At 36.3% G+C, this 21,188-nt stretch overlaps 1 protein-coding gene across 4 annotated transcripts in view; it reads right to left on the reverse strand.

Annotated features, from left to right (window-relative positions):
• The window catches only part of INVS (inversin), an 85,573-nt gene that overhangs the window by 12,132 nt on the left and 52,253 nt on the right, over positions 1-21,188 (reverse strand). For all 4 annotated transcript variants that reach the window (XM_058831929.1, XM_058831930.1, XM_058831931.1 and 1 more), the window contains 6 exons: positions 21,005-21,114; positions 15,742-15,913; positions 11,518-11,673; positions 9,830-10,059; positions 8,706-8,812; positions 5,300-5,512 (listed from right to left, as the gene is read on the reverse strand). In XM_058831929.1, the coding sequence (XP_058687912.1) occupies positions 5,300-5,512; positions 8,706-8,812; positions 9,830-10,059; positions 11,518-11,673; positions 15,742-15,913; positions 21,005-21,114 (988 nt within the window). The remainder of the gene's footprint in view (positions 1-5,299; positions 5,513-8,705; positions 8,813-9,829; positions 10,060-11,517; positions 11,674-15,741; positions 15,914-21,004; positions 21,115-21,188) is intronic.

Below are 21,188 nucleotides of genomic sequence, written 5' to 3' on the forward strand. Positions count from 1 at the left end.
CTATTCACAGAATAGTAATTTTCTATTCTTCACAAGAATAGGCCACCTATTACCAATGTCCTCTATTCAGGGTTTCAGAGAAGGAAGTGTGAGATGGGCTGTGTGGTACACAATCAAGCTAGAATGACCTGCAGTCCTCTGATGAGCAGATCAACTCAAAACAATAAATTCAGCAACGTACCAATTGTAAAGTTATTGAAATGACACCGGACCAGAAACCAAGAAGTAGCAAAGGGTTGTTTTTTTTTATTTAAAGGTCTTATCTGTGTGCTAATTTTTCAGATTCAACTGAAGAAAGAATAAAGGGAAGGGATTTCAAAGCTCCCTATTTGTAAAGCATCATCACAATTGTCACAGTACAGCTTAGTTGAATAATAGACTCCTGAATACATAAGAACCTCCTCTTGTGTTTTGCTTTATTTAATCAGAAACTCAGCTTGTATTACAGTGAAGGATCTCTTTGAAATTAAAATTTCCAAGTTTTACTGTTGTCCAACTTGAGAGGCTAGGTTTCTTGAACGAGTGAAGGAAGTAGACAAGATTCTAACTTCAGGGCTCTCAGACATTCTCAGGAGGTTCTGGCAACCTAACAGGATCCAAATTTGGGCTCTCAAGTTAGACAGCTACAGCTCAAAAGTGGTAACAGAGCTGGCAGGCCAACATTTTACATTGTAAATGCAACACAGTTTTGTCCTGAATGGTCATAAGCTTGCATTTTGTTGCAAAAGTGAAAGAATGAAAAGTGAGCCTTTAGCAGATGGAAAGGAACAGTTTCAGCCTTACACACACATTTGTGAAGACACAGAGATGCTTTGAATTTTTGATTCTGCTAAAATGAATTCAACCTTTTCTATTCTGTTAAGAATAGAAACTTAACTTTTTTATCTGCACACTGAAGATTATTTTAAAAGAGAGTGTTTTTAAAGTTATCCTTGCAAAAAAACCCCCAAAAACTTACTTAAAAAATCTCAACTGAAAAGAGATTTCCAGGTATGATCCTACTACTGGTAGAGCTTTCTTGGACTAAGAGGAGTTATATTTCATGTTGTATTAACAGTATCTCCTGCTACACAACTAGCATGATGATTATTTTCAAAAGAATGATACCACTGACTCATGACACATTCAGCTTCTGATCTATAATAATCTTTTAACCTGATAGTTCTTAATAAATCTGTTAAGACAATGGTTAATTTCTGTCCAGCATTCCTATGTTGACGGGTCTTCCCAAATGTGTAGAGCAGTCTATTAGTTTTTACCTAAGTCCTTATATTTTCCTCAGTTATTTCTTGTATATATTTTACCACCATTCCAATTTCTAATTTAGTCTTCAATGTGCTTACCATCTTCTGCATCTTGGTGCTATTTTCAAATTCAAATTTACTTTTTTAAGTGAAAATACAAATTCAGGATGGATTTATGTGAAATTCTCATCAATACACACTTCCAGTTAAAAGGTGAGAAATGAGAAATTTCCCATGAGGATGTATGAAGACTTCAGGCAAGTCTGAATGACAGCTACTGTTTCTCCATGGCCACAAAACTTGTTATTCAGACACAGAAGAAAATCTAGTTGGTTTCATGTAATTTCTTCTGAAGTAAAAAAAAAAAAACAACCCACAGATCAGTTCAGTCTACTTAGCATCTCTCATGGACCAACTGTTTCTTTACTCTTCCTCTTCCATTGAGTATGTTCATAATGGTTTATTGTGATTACCTATCACACATCCTTTGCCAGTTCTTACTTAGCACCTCAGCTTGTTAGCTTCATCATTGTATGTTCTTATTACTGTCAATTTTAGTAATTACATCAAATTTCCAATATGTGCTTTTCCCTTTTCAGGTTGCTGAAGAGCTCATTATTCTCTCTGTTGCCACACTCCCCTATCTTTTCTAAGAATGCAGGGGTAACCACCAGTCTTTTGTAAAACCTCATAATCTACTTGTACTCTCTTGGAATGAGAACATTTTTCTAAATCTACTGAAGGCCGTTTAATTGAACTGCTTATTTTCTTACTGTTCTTCTCTTCCTAAATATCATGAGCTACTTATTCACTTTCATCCATTTCCCTTTCACATCCATATTCTCAATCAGTTTCCTTCAATTGGTCAGAATGAAAAACAGAAGTACGGATTCAGGAACTCATCCTGAGAAAGTGAAAGGGGTGGTGAACAAATGAGGAATGAGTTCTGCAGTCTTTTCAAATCCAATATATTGGAAATGAGTTTTCTCTGAATATGTTTTAAACACTTAAATATTATTTTCTTGAATACCTGGTTTTGCAAGAAGTAAACCAAAATACTCTTTTTGAAGTCTGGAAGTCTTTTTGACTCAGGAAGTCAGCAAGGCTAACAGGTTGCTCAAAACAGGGTCAGATTGGGTGGCCCAGGTTTTTATCCAATTATGTCTTGAAAACCTTTATGGACAGAGACCATATAACCTCTTTGGGCTGTTCTACTGCTCAATTGTCCCAAGGGTGAAAGAATTTCTCTTTATTTTGCCTGTTAAAAGTTCCCCAGAGACCAGAAACACCAATCAGACTACAGTTCCCCAGATAACTCTTTTGGTCCTTTTTGAAGCTGGGTGCAACATTTTCTTTCCTCCCATCATAGGGGACCTTCCCTGGTCTCTGTGACCTTTCAAAGACATTGACCTTTTAAGGGCATCAGTTAGTTCCTTCTGTAGCCTTGGATGCAGCCAGCCTGGTTCCTTGGACTTCTATGGGCTGAGTTCTCTCAAACCTGACTTAAGCCTCATTCACAGCTGGCAGTTCTGCTTCTCCTTGAAGCAATTTTCTTAGCAAATAGGTGTGGGAGACCTTCTTCTGGTAGACTGAGGAACAGGAGGCATTGAGTACTTCTGCCACACCCATGTCTGTTGTCACTAAATGCACCATTCAGCAACAGGCCCAAACATTCTTTGCTCAGTCTTTTACTAATGTATTACTGCTTTTATTAATGTAGAAGCACAAACTCACTTCATAACCTGGAACATTTCTTTAAAGTCTCAACTCCATTTGAGTTTTGGTGTTTCTGACATCATTAACATGCCCAAGGAATGCTTCTACACCCTGCCTTTGCAGTCTGTCCCAGCTTCTGCCTCCTGTAAACTGCATTTTTACATTTGAGCTCTGTCAAGGATTCCCAGCTTACCCAAATGGGTCTCCTGCTGTGTCTCTTTGCTCAGTGATGTAAGAGTAAGCATGTTGTTCTGGCCTTCATCAAACTTAATTTTATAAATTACAGTTTATTTGATATAGGTGACAACATGGGAGAAGATATTTGTATATAAATATTTCACAGGCTTTAAATACAGTGATTGTAATTTTATTAGAAAACAATACATGTATAAGATGCTGGCTTTTTGTTATGGTTAAAAGGAAAAAAAAAGCCCCACAGAAGAAGAACAGATTATCTAAACACAAGCAGATTTAGGAGTGATTTATCTTAGAGATACTCTCTAAAGTAACATATTTCAAAGCAAGATTTAAATATCTACACTGAAATTGTTGGGGAGAGGGTGTGTGTGTTCAATCTAGGAGTTCACCATCATTCTGGATCCCCACATAATGTCTACTTTTATCTGGAGACCAGATTTTTAAACACCAGTAGGGATAATAGTTTTTTGTATGCAGGAACACCCTGGCGAATTTTAGCTGTGGAATGCACAGATGGGTACACAGAATGATGACAGCATAATGTCCCCTTCAGTTTATTACAGATCATAAAATTGCAATTAAATAAAATTTGTTATGTGACAACCTGATTTGCTTGTACACTCCAATTGTACTGTAATTCTCTTTTTATGGTATTTGGTACACAGACTTTGTTTCTATTGTTTTCAAACAAATCAACAACAGCTAAGTAAGTTTCAGAAACTACATCAGAAACTCACAAAAGAAAATTATTATAAAAATATCCCCAAATTTCCATGAGGCAATTCTCTTCCATTTAATCTTCTACATGGTGGATCAGAGATTCCTCTAAAAATGACTGTCATCACAAAGGATAAAACTATCTCATTTGGTAAAGTCAGTTGTGACCACATAGCAAGAAGCAGAGCTCTCCACTTTAAAAAGAATTATTTTCCAAGGCAGCTTCTCCATGCATGGTTTTGACTTACATTGATTTCAGCAGAAAAGACAAACAGCGGGAGAGCTACAGGTTACAACTTCAGGATGTAAAGATGTGAGTAAGAGATGAGTTATCTGGTATTTCTAGCTTTGGTTGTTCCTGGGGAATAATAATTGTTTTATAGTAGCAGCAATCAAACCCAATGAAGGTCTGACTGGCCAATTATGCAGAACATCAAACTACCAAATTTGATACTGAGTGGAGCACAGCTGAATTTGTCTGTGATACACAGATGCAGCAAAAATACCCCTAGCTGCAAAAATTATATTGTATGCTTTTTTCATATGATCTCTCTTTATCAAAATGCTCCTCCCAAATCATGCAGAAATCCTTTCAGACTATTATATTTTTTCATTTCAGAATCAGATTTCTTCAAGAGAAACCAGGTGCTAATTTCATACTAAGAATCTTAAGGATGAACTCCAAGCAAGCAAAGTATTGTGATAATCATTTATCACATACCTTCTGATTCTAGAATTTCACCACTGTGTTACCATTACCACATTCAAATTGGGTTGAAACTCAGCCAGACCCTACATATCTTGCTGACAACAATTTGAATTGCATGTTAGTTATCTGCAATCCAATATAACCAATTCATAGGAACTCTCTAATTCAAGACCAGAAAATACAAGTGCAGAGAATGATAAGGCCCAAAATGAAGTTGCAAATAGAAACCAGGAGTTCAGATTGCTAGAGAAACAATAAGTTAAGCCTTACTAAACCAGGCTTCCCTGGTTTGTTTCCATCTTTTATCTCAGCTACTGATTTCTGTTCAAAACCGATAGCGAGACTTGATAGGCAAATAATTATTTCTTCCACTACTTAAAAGGGGTACATGTTTTCCAAGCCTTTTCATCATCATGCAGAATATCAGCCAAAGGTTCATGGATGCTAACATGCTATTTCATCAGTTTTTGGTATTTTGCCTTGCTGTGGTACATTATTAAGGTGGTTATATGGTCTAAGTTTGTTATTTAAACTGGGATTATATGGAAAATAACTTCCATCTGCCTATAGTTACATGGAAGTTATATGCTTCCTTCAGTTTCATGAATTTTACCAAGAGGAACAAAAACCGATGAGCAACAGATAAAATCAAACACTGGTAAATACAAACATGCAACTAATATGTGCTGGAGTAGATTTAAAGTCTCAGACTTACTTGGCAGCAGCATCTTTTCTCAGCTGTTCATGTTTCATTAAAAGATTCTTCCTCTCTTGAAAAGCCTTTCTAACTTTGTATCCTTTGTAGACAGCCTGAATTTTGAAAGCAGCAATATCCTGAATGGCAGCTATAGACAGAGCCCCGTGTTCTAACATGAACTGAATCACTTCATGGTGTTCACCAAGCAAGGCATAATCAAGTGGAGTATATCTAAGAAAAACAAAACACAAAACCACAATAATTACTATGGATCTAGAATTCTAGCTATAATGTGCATTTCTTCACCCTCATTTCATAATAAAGCAACTTCTAGTATGAAGACAGATTAAACACTGTGCAGTAGGCTGTTTTTCTCATCTTTTTAGGCATTATTTTTCTACCTTATTTATTCCACACACTGTGGTTATGTTTAAAACTTATTTTAGCCTCCTAATATGGAAGAGGGGAGAGAGGACCTGAAGTGTTTGGACAAAATCTCCCAAAGCCCCACCCACAGAATTAACTGCTTTATGAAAGCAGTCTTAAAAATGTGTTATTGAGGTTTCCATATAGAAATATAAAGGAAAAGTGAGCTAAAATATTTTTGTGTTATTTCCATAACTTCTAAAAATCTACTGTTAAATCCGGTTTCGCTTCTGTAATGTTGGCTGAAGACACCATGACTGACAGAGCAGCAGGATTAGATCTGTATCAAAGAATACTATCTTTTTAAGGCACTAGGAAAACTTAAGTCTGTTTTCAAATGAACAGAGGTGTTCAAAGTATTAAATTGCTTTGGGTTTTAATGATGCCCGAGATGCCTAAGCCTTTTTCAAAATAATTCCCAAATTTCCCACTGTTGACATGGGAGCAAAATTTACCTAACTCCCTCACCAACACTGAAACTTTAGGGAAAGACATTTAAAGACAGAAAATTATCAGTCACAAACCATAATCAAGACCATATAACATGAGACTATCCAATAACAAGTGTCAATGCATGTGATTGTGAAAATTAGGGCTCTTGTTGATGGTAACTTGCTGGGACACAGTGCTGGTAAGCAAAGAAAGACAGAAAGCACAATTAGACCTGCCACACAGCAATGGTTTGATGGAAGGATAAACAGTATCTGAACTGAAGTGTCTACAGGAATAAAGACAATGACATAAGATGAAAATTTGGATGTCAAGGTGCTGATAGCATTTAAAGAGATACAGACTTTTGATAACCCAGAAACGGGAACTTCAGAAGGAATGTTGTTTCAGAAAAACACATTTTTTAAAATATTCAAAATTAGGAATACTTTAAGACACAAAAGACACTAAAGTAAACTTTATGCTGTACTGTGTATCTACCAAGACAATGTGTTCTATTGCAAATCCCAGTCACTAAGAACCTTATTTTTAAATGTGGATTCTCCAATTCCATCCAAGCTACATTTGAAATTTAAAAAGAAAAAAAATCACTCAAATCTGAAGAGGGATTTTTATGAATGGACACTTACATACACTCCTCTGTTGTGTCAGTTCAAAGCCTGATGTAAATTTCCTTTTCCCTTGGTTCTCTCTAAAGCAGATAGCTTTTAAATCAAACTGGCCTTACAGGGAAACACATGAAGACATCAGCCTTCAGCTGTTATAGGCAATTTAACAAGAAGGTGGTCAGGCAGTAGCTTGATGCACCCAGGACATTAAGTTGGATTACGAAATAAATTTTCAAAGAACAACAAACCAAATACCCTCCAGATTTGCACTTGATCATATAGCTGGCAAGCAAGCAGGCACTTTAAAATTCTACAATCTCAGTTCTATCTTTACTCTAATCTTTTAGTTATAACCACTGTGTTTAAATTTTTAACTGATATCTCATACTACACTCTAAGAAAGTAAAGAAGGGAAGCTTTTTTTTCCCATAGGAATATTTGGGGGAAAAAAAAAGTCACATGTACTGAAATTGTTACTGATTAAAAAACAATTTCATCCAACTACAGGTGAACTATTTCCATGAGGTTGTTTTTCCTCTCTCTTACAACACTCAACTTGATTTTCCACTTTCCAGACTTCCAATATCTTAACAATAAAACAAGGTTCATAGATATTCATCAAGATGCAATTGTACAATTTATATATATATTTTAGGAGAATTATATTTAAATATTGATCCATACTGGGGATCTCTTTTGTTCTGCACATGCACTTGTGCTTATCAGCAGACATTCAGAATACTGCTAGTTGTATTTTGAGTAATCTACATTTATATATTATATATATATTATTAATTCCAGACGGAAAACAAAAATACATACTATCTGAATGACTGTGATAAACCAGAGCTAAGGTATTTTCTTTTCATTTGAACATCATTAGTGTATTTCCACAAATAAGGATAACACCAGTTTCCAATCTGGCAAAACTGTGGCTTTTAATCTTACTTATTAAAAGTAATTTAATTAAAACAGTTTTTTAAATTTTCAATCAAAAATTACTAAAGAGAGCCTTAACACTACTTAATTGGAAACAAGTTATATTTTCATTTGTGTTTCTCAAGAAAAAATAAGAACAGAAAAAGAGGAGAAATCTGAGTGGTTTAGAGTGGAGAATGAAAGAAAAATGATGGACGAAGAAAGCATTTAAAACCTGGGGTTAAGTACAGAACTCTCAAATTTAGCACTGAAATATGGGGTTGCAAACACCTTAAGTTATTTAAAATGCTGAAATATTCAAATTTATATGGCATGCTGTTCATAATCTTATAATTATGAGGAGGTCATCTACTTTAAAAAAAGGCATTAGAAATTTCTGCTAATAGTAATTATCTTCATGGTCATGTGATTAATTCGAACTCCACAACCCAAATCATTTTTAAAAAACTATTATTTATATGTCAATGAAAGACAAAGAAAAGAGATGCAAATGTGCTGTCTCTTTGTGATTATAGGAGACTTTTTTTTAAAACCAAGCCTTTAGAATACAGGTAGCCACCAGGTACTTTATAATCACCATTTTAAAACATAACATTACATTTCTCCCATTTTCTTTCCTCTTGCTGTATTTGTGTCAGATATAAAACAAAAGATTCCAGTCTATTCCAACAGCAGAGCTGCCTTTTAATCCTTTGTCCACACATATCTGCCTTCAGCTCTATATAAATGAGGAAGATCTTTAATATTTCCAACAAGGCTAGAGTGAGTAAATACTTCCAGAAGTTCATGGTTCAGAAGTATAAAAGTTGAAGCTGCAACATCTTAGCTAAAGAAGGGAACTTTCACATTAGAAAAGCTGCTTACGCTGAAGCCCAAGGTTACAGCACTCCTTTGAGATACAGGATGACGATTCCCTTGCAGAATCCGAACATTTAACATTTAAATGGAAGGCAGCAGCGCTTTGGCACAACTACAAAGTAACACCTTCAGACAAGCAATACCTCTCCTCGCTGTTCTCCATGTGATTAGGGAAAGCATCAAAGCTGAGCAGTAACTTTATAGCATCAAGGTAGCCATTGTTGCAGAGCCAGTGCAGGGCAGTTCTGCCCTGTAAAACAACAGCACAGAACAAAAATAAATATTAGCCCCTCCATGCCACAATAAAAGTCATAAATCATAGTCCAATTCAGTGCTTTTCTGGACATGAAGATAAAAAAAGTTCCTCTAAATAAACTTCCTTGTTAAAAAAAGAACACAGCACTTAAAAAAATTTTTTTTTTCTTTAAGAAGATTTCAATACTAGTGCTTTTTCACCTAAAACAGCTGAAAAGCAGCAATAGAAGATTAGCCTTAGAGTTGCCTTCTTTGCAAAAGATGCACAGCGTGCTCTGTAGAACTCATAATGAAAACCACATTTCCATTACCTGGAATTATCTATGCCCTACAACAAACAGCTACAGAAAATTTCAATAAATTGGGTGAGGCTCTTTTGACTGATGAGGTTCTACTGACTTCTGAGAAATTACGTCATATAACAAAGAAATCTGTTATAGGTTGCACAATTATTCTGGCTCCTAATTCCAATTACTGCCTGAATAATGGCACAAAAGAACGTATAAACCAATCAGTATTTTTTTTTTTTTTTTTTTCACCTGGAAGAGTGATACATATTATTTGGGTACTTAATGTGGACAAATAATTGAAGCAGTTATTGTGCCATCTCACTTGCAGTACCTTACTTTCTTACTTGCTTTCTCTCTGTATGCTGAAGAACAGACTAAAATCATATTCCCATGTCAGCTGTTAATAAGGAATGATAGAAGAAATCAGATCATTAATATGATTCCTCATATTATCACGCTTTGATAAGGAAAAACCAAAAAAGTGATCTGGAAAAATACAAATCTTCAATTCATGTTACATATTAAAACACTACTTTTCTTTCGAGATTTTAGAAGTGAAGGCACAGGGAAAATGACATCAGGATGCATTTCCTTTAGTGACAAACAGCAGCACAGATGTTACTATGTCCTGGAAAAAGAATGACCTTGAAGAAAAGGAAAATGTTTTGTTTTATGGTTATTCTAAAGTTAATGCTATACCTCAGTGAAGAAGAACAACGTACCTCTTTATCCTGAATATTTGGATCTGCATTGTTTTCCAGTAGCACTACCATGCAGTTAATGTAACCTCCATAAGCAGCACACTGCAGAGGTGTTCTACCTGCATAGTCCTGCACATTAGGGTTGATTTTATTTTCTATCAGGATTTGGCACACATCAGCATTTCCTCCCAGGGCTGCCCAATGAAGGGGTGAATGGCCATCTTGGTCAACCAAATCTACTCTTGCTCCTCCTGTAGAAACAAATACAGTTTTGAGCACAAAAAAAATATTGTTGAATGCTAAGAAAAGAGTGAGTTTATGTTCAACTAGAAACTTATTTCATAAACTAACAATTCAGTGAAGTATTTCGAAAAGCAACTTCAATTTTGTTACTCAAATCCTAAAACTTAAATCAAAATTAATTTGGAATGAAATAGTTTCAAAGAGACTCAGGTATCTACCTTTTTTACAACCTTCCAACTATCCTCTAATATGCTTTACAATATCAAGACTTACTAAATGCCTATAAAAAAAATATTTTATTTGTTTCAGGTTTATGAATTTTCAGTAGAACTTCTCTCTCTTAACAACAAAATAACTTCTAAAAATTAGATTTCAGATTAAATGTCTTTTTAAATCTCTAAAGCAGACAAGATAAAATATTCACAATGTAATAATAATTTTTAAAATAAACTTATTTTTTTTAATTCAAGCCTACTAAGACTCTTTTATGCAGATAATTAATTTCTCTATATGTTCTTGCAAGGTGTAAAAATTCTGTACAAAAGTAAAACTCCACAAATACAAGAACTTGAACCAACCAGCAACAATGACTCTCTGTATCACAAAATATTCAATTAAACATAACTTGGATTCTGACAGCCAAGCTTCTTCCATCTACAAAGCTAAATGGCACGGAGAGTGGGAGGAAGAGCTTAACAGGAGGTTAAAATATGCCCAGCAGATCATGGAAGGAAGAACACTTTTCAGTAAGAAAAGCTGGTTGATGGAAAACTTGCAAAATTTAACCTGGATACTATGTCTATCCTTAAGTGGGATAATGTCAGAAGTAGGAAGGAGATGTTTCTGGGAAGCTGAAATGACAGAATTTTGCATCTAAGATGCCACTGTTCTTTCACTGTACTTCTTACCCTTCAGCAGATATTTTACAATTAACTAAAACTGTGTACTTTGTTAAATCCCATTTCTGTCTACAAAAAAGCAATCAGAAGAAAATATTAATGATGTAGGACTTTTGATATCTATCTACATTAAAAAAAAATAAAGAGTCACTTATAAAAAGTGTTCAAAAAAAAACCTAAAAATGGTTTCTCACAAAAGTGAAGAAAGCTTAAATTTGTCTTATTTACTGGGGGGGGGAAAAACAAACAAACAAAAAGAAAAGAAAAGAAAGGAAGGACTTGCTGGGGGAAGAGCTGGTTTGAGAGACTGAAATGTACTTGCAAAGGCTTAAGCAGAAACAAACTGTGGAAAGAACAATCCCAATTTTGAAAGTTTTGTATTTAACACTTCCAGCCATTTTGCACAACACTGAAAATCTTTTAGATTCACTAAGGCTATTTCAAAAGGGGAACTTACAAACAAAACCTGCTTTAGGAAAGCAATTTCCTACCCCACCTCTTGCTCAGCTGCTTATTTCCCATTCCCACAGGAAGCAGCACCAGAACTCTGAAGTCCTGAGAGCTGACCTTGAATGAGTGTTTGAATCACTTCCTTGTGACCCATCTCACAGGCTCGGAAAAGCGGGGTGTGTTTCATCACGTCCAGAGCATCCACCTGTGCTTTATGCTCCAGCAGCAGTTTCACTGTGCTGACGTGGCCAGAAAGGGCAGCAGCGTGCAGTGCTGGAAGAATAAAGTAGTAGGGGAAAAGAAACCACAATACCATGAGCTTTAGAGGTCCACAATTAGAACAGTCAAAATAAAAATGAATTATGACTATTTTGGTGGAAAAAGTAATTTTCAACCTCAAGAAACTGAAAAATCATAACAAATGATGATGTAACAACACTTTCTCGCCATACAAGCAACAAACAGAAAAACTGTTAGCCCTGAAATATGTTTCTAACTTGCACAAATAGAAATTTTACATTTAACAGCACCAAGATTGGCTTACAGTGAGGATTTGTGGAAGAATAGCAGATTCTGATTAAGAGAACATAACATGATTTACTTCTGCCTCTGTTTTGTGCCATTTCTGAGATTGCTCACCACCAGTGAAAGAAAGCTTTCATTATTTCTTCAATGCTTTCCTGAAAATGACTTTTTTCTTTCAAATAAGAAAACTTGACTCAATTAAAATTAACTTCAGAAAACTACCCAGCTGTTCCTACTCCTCCCTGCCACCTTTTTTTGTTTCAAAATTACCTGAAGAAAATTTTATATGAAATTATGTAGCAAGACCATCATATCTTGTACAGTATCTCTGGCTCCCTGTTTCTTCAAGAAAAAGCAAAATATTACAGAAGTACCAGATGCTGCTACACTCCAAATACTTCACAACTCAGGTAAAGATGTGTTGTCCTGTAACTGGAGTTGCTATTGCCTAACACAGCATTTTGCAGGCACTGGCAGCCAGAGTTGAGGATGACCAGTTCACAGCTCTTTTTCTAAGAAAAAACTGCACAGAGCAATGAGATTTCAAAGCAATGGAGAACACATGTATTGGTGGTTTCACTTACAGTTTGACTTCAAAATGCTTTGGGTTATTTCCTATACTCAGCAGTCAGATCAGACAATCTATATTCTCAAGTTGCCTTAAATGTAGAATATTTTACAGACAATAAAATCAAAATAATATAGAAAACCACAAAATAATGCTGTGTATAATTGTGCATCTAATAAAGTGAATTCATATTTCCCCATCAAATTTCAGAAATATTCATGCTTAGTGAGAACTGAATCTGTTCATGCAAGCAAAATGTGGGGCTGTAAACACTACCTACATGTCTGTATTCATTTAATGTTAAAACAGATGGGGTCAGGATCCAGCAGAGGCATTATACAGAAATGCACACCACAAAGACCAGCATTAGAAGAAGCAGCTTCTTGAACCATAGCCAGAATATAAAAACAGCATTTTTGTATTTGTCGGCTTCTGTTTACAACCAGTAGCAGCCTATGAGACAGTAACCCAGCATAACCTGTTACACAGGCCCTACTGAAGCACTCAGGTTGTTCATGCCATCACTGACCCGAATCCAGCTGGTGTGCGCTGCCTTAGAGGAGTCACAAAATAATCGATAGTAACACTGTGACACGGATTAAGCACTGGGGTCAGAGACACTCTGAGAAGTGAAAATTGAAATCATGCCTTTGACAGGACGCTGATTTAAGTGCAGCAGCCTAAAAGAGCAGCGGAGCTCACCGCGCTCATGAGAAGTGAGTGCGGGTGCAGCAGCTACTGTGAGTGGGTGGCTATCAGTAGGAATTGGACAAGGATGAGATCCCTGCTGCGTCGTACATTTGGATGGGCCTGGTTTTCATGGTCTGACCTCACAATAAACTCTAGGTTCTGGTTTTTGTCCTGAATCCCTTATGAAACCAAAGGCAGTAAACCACTCCATCGGATGACACATGGGGTGTGTGTAACAATACAATAGAAAAAGAGCTGCTGTGTCAGCTTGGCCAGTTCTTCCCCCCTATCACTCATTCTGACGCAGGCATCTTGTTTCGCACTTTGTGCTCAATATTTTCTTGTAAGCCAAATTTTCTGTGATGGAGTCACGGTGACTGAAGAGATTCTTCAGCCAGCTGGTCACAATGGGCCCTTTGTTCAGCCGACAGACAGAGCCCTCTCCATTGTGCACAGTGACGGCAGAGCTATAAAGCTGCCCCTGTAATGCTCCTGCAGCGCTGATCTCTGAGAGGAGGGAAATTCCTTTCCCTTGGTGTCATTCTCCTACACAATGCCGAGAGTCTCGATGTTCTAGCGGAGCTCAATGGAGAGCTTGCTCTTTTTGAGTAAATGCAAAAGGCTGCGTTAACACAACATTACAACCGAGCTGAACTGAGTTCTGCACACAAAAGTCAGAAAAACTGCAGCCTTGAACTCTGCTCAGCAACTGTATCCCAGGCACGGAGGCATGTGTGCTATTTTCTATTAGTGCATAGTTTCCCCTCCGAACACAACACTGCTTTTCCCTCACGAAAACTTGGGAATGATTAAAGCCCTTTGGAAAAAAAAATAAAATTAAAAAAAAAAATCAGAGAGTGATTTACTGGTGGGCTTCCTTTTATGTTTCAAGCTCTTTATAATAAAGCCCAGGCGACGCACTCGCTGGCACAATGGTGCAGCTCGGGCTGCTCGGCAGCACAGCTCCCCACTTCCAGACTATTCCTGTGCTCTACACAACGACACTCCCAAGCAAATGGAAAATCCATTCATTTCCTTGGATTAAAAACCCTACAAGGAAACCGAGATTAAAAGGTGATTACATATCACCGCTACAAAAGGTTTAAGACTGAAAGATAATAAACCCAACCACCTGAATTATTCAAGCATGAAATCCACACCTGAGTAATTTCAGAAACACAGTATGTGATTACCGATTACTGCCTGCAAAGAAAAAACCCCTTTGTAAGGAGGTTTATACAGTAACAACAACATTGGTGCACCTTAAGGTCTGAAAGAAATACTGAGAGGTATTTGAAAGGGAACCGTCACGAAGTAGCAAGTGTGAGACTGCTAAAAGGTAAAATAAGACTAAAATTGTAGAATATTTAGTTTGTAACATCATCAAATATGAAGACTGAGATTTTAATCGTTGCACAATTTCTTACACTCAAAAATGTCAAACCATCACAACTTGGAAAGACTGATTTATTTTGTGTGTGTTACATTGTGAAAAAACAAGAATTTATATATTTAAATAGAATTTTATGTTAACTGTAAATTGCTTTTTGTTAAGATCCAGCACTAAGTTTCAAATCCTGAACCACAGAACCCTGACATATATATTTTGTGCTTCTAACCCTGTGACTGTATCTGGCATTGGGTAGTTCCTGATCTCCCTACAGAAAGCCTACCTTGAAGCCCTGCTACCAAACCTCCCCAAATTTATACCAAATATATCCACATTCTCCTGTTTTTTCATTTAGATGCCATCACCATACTATACAACTCAACTACTTTTCCTAAATTTCCAATGCTGTTGAATACATAAGCACTTCAACACCTGACTCTCTCACCTGTCAGAACTGTTATTCTGTTTTTGTTGAAACTACTACATAGGTACAATATTTCTACCAAAAAAATTTTTTTTTTTTTCCTTAAAGGAGATAAATTCATAGTTACTACCAGAAGTTCTGTATTTCATTACTTGTACGCTTGAATACTGAAACACTGTGTTGCCTACTTATCTTTTGCTTCAGGCAGATAACAGGATGATAAACTTGGGGGATATCAAGTTTGATCTTGTTCGGACAACGGAAGTGCAATCCAGTTTTTATTTCACTATCTTTACAAATAACTATGGAATGATTTTCATGATGATAATTTAGCTACTTCAGTAGTTAGCTTGCTCCATATTGTTTCAAAGTATTTGTCACTGTACTGTCAAATAAATTTTTGAACAGGCATTTTTATGCAACTATGTTCCATTTTATTCTTCAAATTACAGAACAGCTTTTCCTTTCACAGGATTAGAGAACTAACTAAATAGCATTGCAGTACACTTCCTCTTGCTACGTTTCAAATGAACTATTCCAATCTGTGCAGAAAAGGTTCGTTTCTTTCCCACAGTAAGGGAAAATTGACTCACACATATAATTAAACTAATGCAGAAATGTTTTCAGGATTGAAGTACACATACAGAAAAACATTAATACAGATTCTAACAAGGTTTCCACTTGGTGTAAATCACACAGACTGGAAACATGCAGTGGCTCTTCACTGTAAAGAAAGCATCTTACCTGTGCCAGCATATTTGTCTGTCATATTGATATCAATATCCAATTTTAAAGTCAGCATAGTCCTAATGACATCATCACTGCCTTTGCCAGCTGCCCACATGAAGGATGTTCTTCCCTCAAGATCCGAGTCATCTTTTACAGAAGGATGTTTCAAAAATACTTCAACTGTTTCCTGAAAAGATATACTGTTGAAATTAACATTAAAAGGAATCTGCAACAAGAAACCATTGTCTCATGGAGCTGTTTATGAAGCAAATCAAAGCTTCATTTTTTCCTTTTATGTTTATAAAGAGTAATAGCTCAACAGGAGCACTGTAACTTCTTGTATGCCTTTTCCCTTGCCAATGATCATAGTGCATCCTTAACTATGAGTTTAACAGTGTCATTTAACACTTTTTTCTTTTCAATGTCAAATATGATGTGTTAGTCACAAGGAAGCAAAAGATGCTACAATCTCTGTGAAGAAAGCAATGGGAAAAATATCACAGGTTCATCAAAACATGACTGTAATACTGTGATGAAAAAATTACAGAATCTTTTAAGTTGGAAAAGACCTCTGAGATCATCAAGTCCAATCTATGACCCAACACCACCGAGTCAACCAGCCCATGGCATTGAGAGCCACATCCTGTCTTTCCTTAAACACCTCCAGAGGTGGTGACTCCACCACCTCCCTGGGCAGCCCATTCCAACATTCCACCAGCCTTTCTGTGAAAAAATTCCTTCAGATGTCCTGCTTGAACCTACTCTGAAAATAATATTCTTTCAAAATATTTTCCCAATATATTTTTTCTCTCCAATTATAAATACAACTGCACATGCAAGTATTTTACTTTGCCTATCTCTAATATTTTGACTGTTAAAAAAAATAAAAAGGGTCAACATAGACACATTTCCTAATGTTTAATAACATCATCAGGTTACTAATTACTGAAATACTATAACTCAGAAAATATTAAGGAAATCTTTACAGCTGAGTCCAGTCTTTCTACTGTAACTGTTAAACTAAAATCTCAAATCAAGGCAAAAAATATTTTATTTCTCCTTCCTTCCTTCCTTCCTTCCTTCCTTCCTTCCTTCCTTCCTTCCTTCCTTCCTTCCTTCCTTCCTTCCTTCCTTCCTTCCTTCCTTCCTTCCTTCCTTCCTTCCTTCCTTCCTTCCTTCCTTCCTTCCTTCCTTCCTTCCTTCCTTCCTTCCTTCCTTCCTTCCTTCCTTCCTTCCTTCCTTCCTTCCTTCCTTCCTTCCTTCCTTCCTTCCTTCCTTCCTTCCTTCTTCCTGCCTTCCTGCCTTCCTTCCTTCCTGCCTGCCTTCCTTCCTTCCTGCCTGCCTGCCTTCCTTCCTGCCTTCCTTCCTGCCTTCCTTCCTGCCTTCCTGCCTTCCTTCCTGCCTTCCTTCCTGCCTTCCTTCCTGCCTTCCTTCCTGCCTTCCTGCCTTCCTTCCTTCCTTCCTTCCTTCCTTCCTGCCTTCCTGCCTTCCTGCCTTCCTGCCTTCCTTCCTGCCTTCCTGCCTGCCTTCCTGCCTGCCTTCCTGCCTGCCTTCCTGCCTGCCTTCCCTGGGTTTGTGTTAAGCTGTCAAGCAAACAAGTCCACTTGTTTAACCTGCTGCTAGATTCTTAGTGAGTCACCCAGGAAAGGAAAGGAGAGAAAATAACAACTATTAGAAAAAGAATAAAAGGAAGATTTTCCCTTTTCTATCTAGTGCCTTATAAGGCCGTGTATATGTAACAGCTGGGAAACATCTAATATGAATCATTGGTAGGCTAGCCAATGAAAACATTAAAAAAAACCCATGTTTCATTATTTTACTTTCTATTTATATTTTATTATTAATGCTATCTTAGTCTTTCTTCTGTGTGACCCCACCATAGCTCTATCACTGCTCTGGGTAAGACAGGAATTTCCTGGCTATAATGAACTAAATTCTTTTAATCATGAAGACATTTGAATGGCCTAAGTACCATTGATCAATTTGGATTTGTTTTTTCGCTACTACTTACTATGTCATCCTTCTAAAGAATTAGGAAATTTCTCATTTATCTTATGCTACTGATCTAAGTTCCTTACAGCTTTGTGAATTTAGGTCTGAACTAGCATTTTATTGTGAAAAGGTCCAGGCAGAAGCAAGGAGAGATGGAAGCATAAAGCTTTCCACACAAACCCAGCTTGAGTTTATAGCTCTGTGTACTCACACTGACCACCACTACACCTCAGACAAAAACAGCCTCTCATTAGGCCAGAAACTCAGCACCCTCCCAGGGCTCTGCACTGCTGGAAATCCTGCAGAGTGAAAAGCACTGCAAAGGCTACGCTTCTTCAATACTGAGGCACACGTTCTACAAAATATTTTATTTTTTTATTAAGTTTTGGCAAAGCAACGCTTCTTTCGACAACTCTTTATTTTCTACAGCTTTTAATTGGAAAAAGTGGAAGGAAATCCCAGAGTGCTATAAGCATTATTTTCCAAAATGAAGTTACCACAACCTGAAGACAAAACAAAATTAAATTACATCAAGATAATTAACAAATCAAGAAATAGAAGTATCAATCAATTTAATTCTACGTGTATTGCATTATGAAAGATCATATGTATTCTACCACTACTAAAAAAAAGTGGCAGAAACAACATAAAAAACAACAAAGCAGAAAAATAACAGTAGAGGAGAGAGCTAAATGTGAAATATTTAATTCTGTGCTATCAGAAAACTGAAAAATACTACATATTATTTTTGAATATTTAAAAATAAGACATAGGTATCCACATTTCATTTACTAGAACAACCTATATAAATACATGAAAGGAAAGTATATAATTTTGAACACCTCTGGGAAAACTCAGAAAAAAAAAATTAGTCCTGCATACTAAAATCAATATAAAGAGAGCATTTTAGCTCAGTTGGTTAGAGCATGGTGTTAACAACACCTGGGTTCAATCCCTGTTTGGGCCATTCACTTAAGAGCTGGACTAAATGATCCTTGTGGGTCCCTTCCCACACACAATATTCTGTGATCTGGAAACGAAGACTCTCCTAGTTCAAAAATTTAAATAGCAACATTTCTTGGGACCTCCTCTGGGATACCCAAGACGTCTAAATTTGGGTGGTTATATTAGGGAATGTCTCTTCTTCCAGAACTTTTCCTGTCTATAGTAAGTGGGGATAAGCTAGTCTTAAGGAACAAATTCTTCACATAAATAAAGCACTAGTTAAATCTCTTCAGTCTTTAAAAAACCCAAAAATGTCATATTATAGTAAGTAAGCCACAGAGAAACAGAAAAAGAACAAGACATCAGAGCAAATAAAACTGAAAGCTATGCAAATATTTACCATAAACACAAAATAATAAACTTTCTTCTTGCTAGGGACTAAGAAACATCACATTTTAACTGAGAAAAACTACACCTAACCAAAATTGGGCACGCTGAATAGAACAAAAATGTGGCTCCCAAACCATGATTATAGAGCTGCTACTGCCAGAACAAACATAGATGTATCTCCACTCAGTTGTTTGATCATGTATATGGAGCTCAGTGGTGGGAATTACTCAATGATATGCATGTAAAGGAGAAAAAAGGCAAATAGCGGTGCTCAGAAAAAACTGGACAGGTGAAAACAGACTCCAGACATAATTTAGGCAGGGGCTGCTGAGTACAGCACCAGCTAAAAGAGACTTGCAGATCTGAATGAAACTCTCCTGTGTGATTTTTCATCTAAGATGGAAAACAGTAAACAGTTCATTAATTGTAAGTAGACAAGATTACAAAAGAATGTCTGATTCCACCATGTACTTCATTTCCCCTTGAAATGCAGATGATATCACAGTTTGGCTGGATGATGGGATCAAAAGGCAGCAACATAATGAAGACGTTTCATTCAACTGAATCAAGCCCAGGGAAAGAAATCCAGTATGAAAAATCTTTTTAGGAATACATCAATATAGAAAAGAAAAAAATAACAAGATAAAAGAATGTGGAGATAATTACCAGATAGCAAACAAAACCTTTTTTTTTTTCTATGAGTCTAACTCAAACATGAAAGAAAGGCTTTTACAACATAAATATTTCAGATGTGTAAGTTAGGCCCAAACTGTACACAGCCCTAAATGGACAAAAATCAGCATCAACAAAAAATTCTTTAAAGTGAAGATTACATAGACAGATATGCTTCAATAAAGGTCTGAATTTAAAAAAATATCTGGATGGTCTTAGTAAGACCACCGCCAAAAAAAAACCCCACTGAAGCCCCAAAATTCACTCTCATAAGGGAGTAAAGATATTGGTCTGCTCTCTCTTTCAATACTTCTTCTAGACTTGTTAACTTGAATTGTTCTCAAGAGCACGTAAATTTTCCTTTTTTATTTTCCTTGTTAACATGTAGGTATGCAAGAAAGACCCAAATTACTATCCCTGTTAAGAAAATGTTGCAATGTGGATTACATAACTATTACATTAACTAGGCACTAAACAATCCTTTCTGTAAAGGGAGGGTATGAAAACTATGAGAGGTAAAGGAGCTTAAGAAAAGCTTTCTTAATTTGCAGTGCTTGAGAACTACTTCTGCAACATCTGTGACCAGCAATCATTGAAATGCTGAGTTTTATACTTGGCTCTACTGTATCTGATCTTGGTCTGGAAAAAAAAAATTACCTATTATACCGAAGTATAAGAATAAAGCTGCCTGAGAAACCAACGTTCTTTGTTGTCTGAGTTTAAAAAATATTTCTAAAAATTTTAAAAATATCGTGTTTGTGAAGAATTATGACAAAAGGCACTCAACTCAATAGCCATGCTTCAGGAGACAACAGTTCATTCATAATGCCAAATATTCATAAATCAATCACCTTCTTGAATGCAAAGACTGGTTTGACCGGTCCTGCAGCAGCTGTGCAAATACTCCTACAAGTCATCTTACTCTAGATACCTTATAACTACTTAGACTTCATTCTAATGAGCCCTAAAACCTGAAAGCACTGTGAAATAGTAGGTGTCATTCTGCTTTCTCTTGAAGTAACTGAATGAGTATTGTGTATTCTGATGCAAACATATAGCTCAAAGGGCCTTTTTTTGTACAGAAAGTTAGTTTTTGTAAATCGATCATTTAATATTTTGAAATTAACTACATTTGTATCACATAACATAGGAGAACTCTGAATGAAACTCATGCCAACAACACTGTGTTTATGTGATTTCAAAAACAACTCAAACACTCTACTAAACTATAAGGATTTCAGTATATATTTACTTCACATTTAGGGTATGTTCTACTTACAGCAAAGTTGCTCTGAGCTGCATAATGTAGGGGTGTTGCACCTTGACTATCAGATGGGATAGTTCCAAACTTATTTCTTTCCAGTAAGAGATGGACAATCTGTGCATGACCTGAGAAAAATAATATAATAAAACCAAATTTGTATAAAACCCTAAAGTCAATAAAAAGCTTAAAGTAAAAAAAC

Source organism: Poecile atricapillus, chromosome 2, assembly GCF_030490865.1.
Source record: "Poecile atricapillus isolate bPoeAtr1 chromosome 2, bPoeAtr1.hap1, whole genome shotgun sequence".
Lineage (NCBI taxonomy): Eukaryota > Metazoa > Chordata > Aves > Passeriformes > Paridae > Poecile > Poecile atricapillus.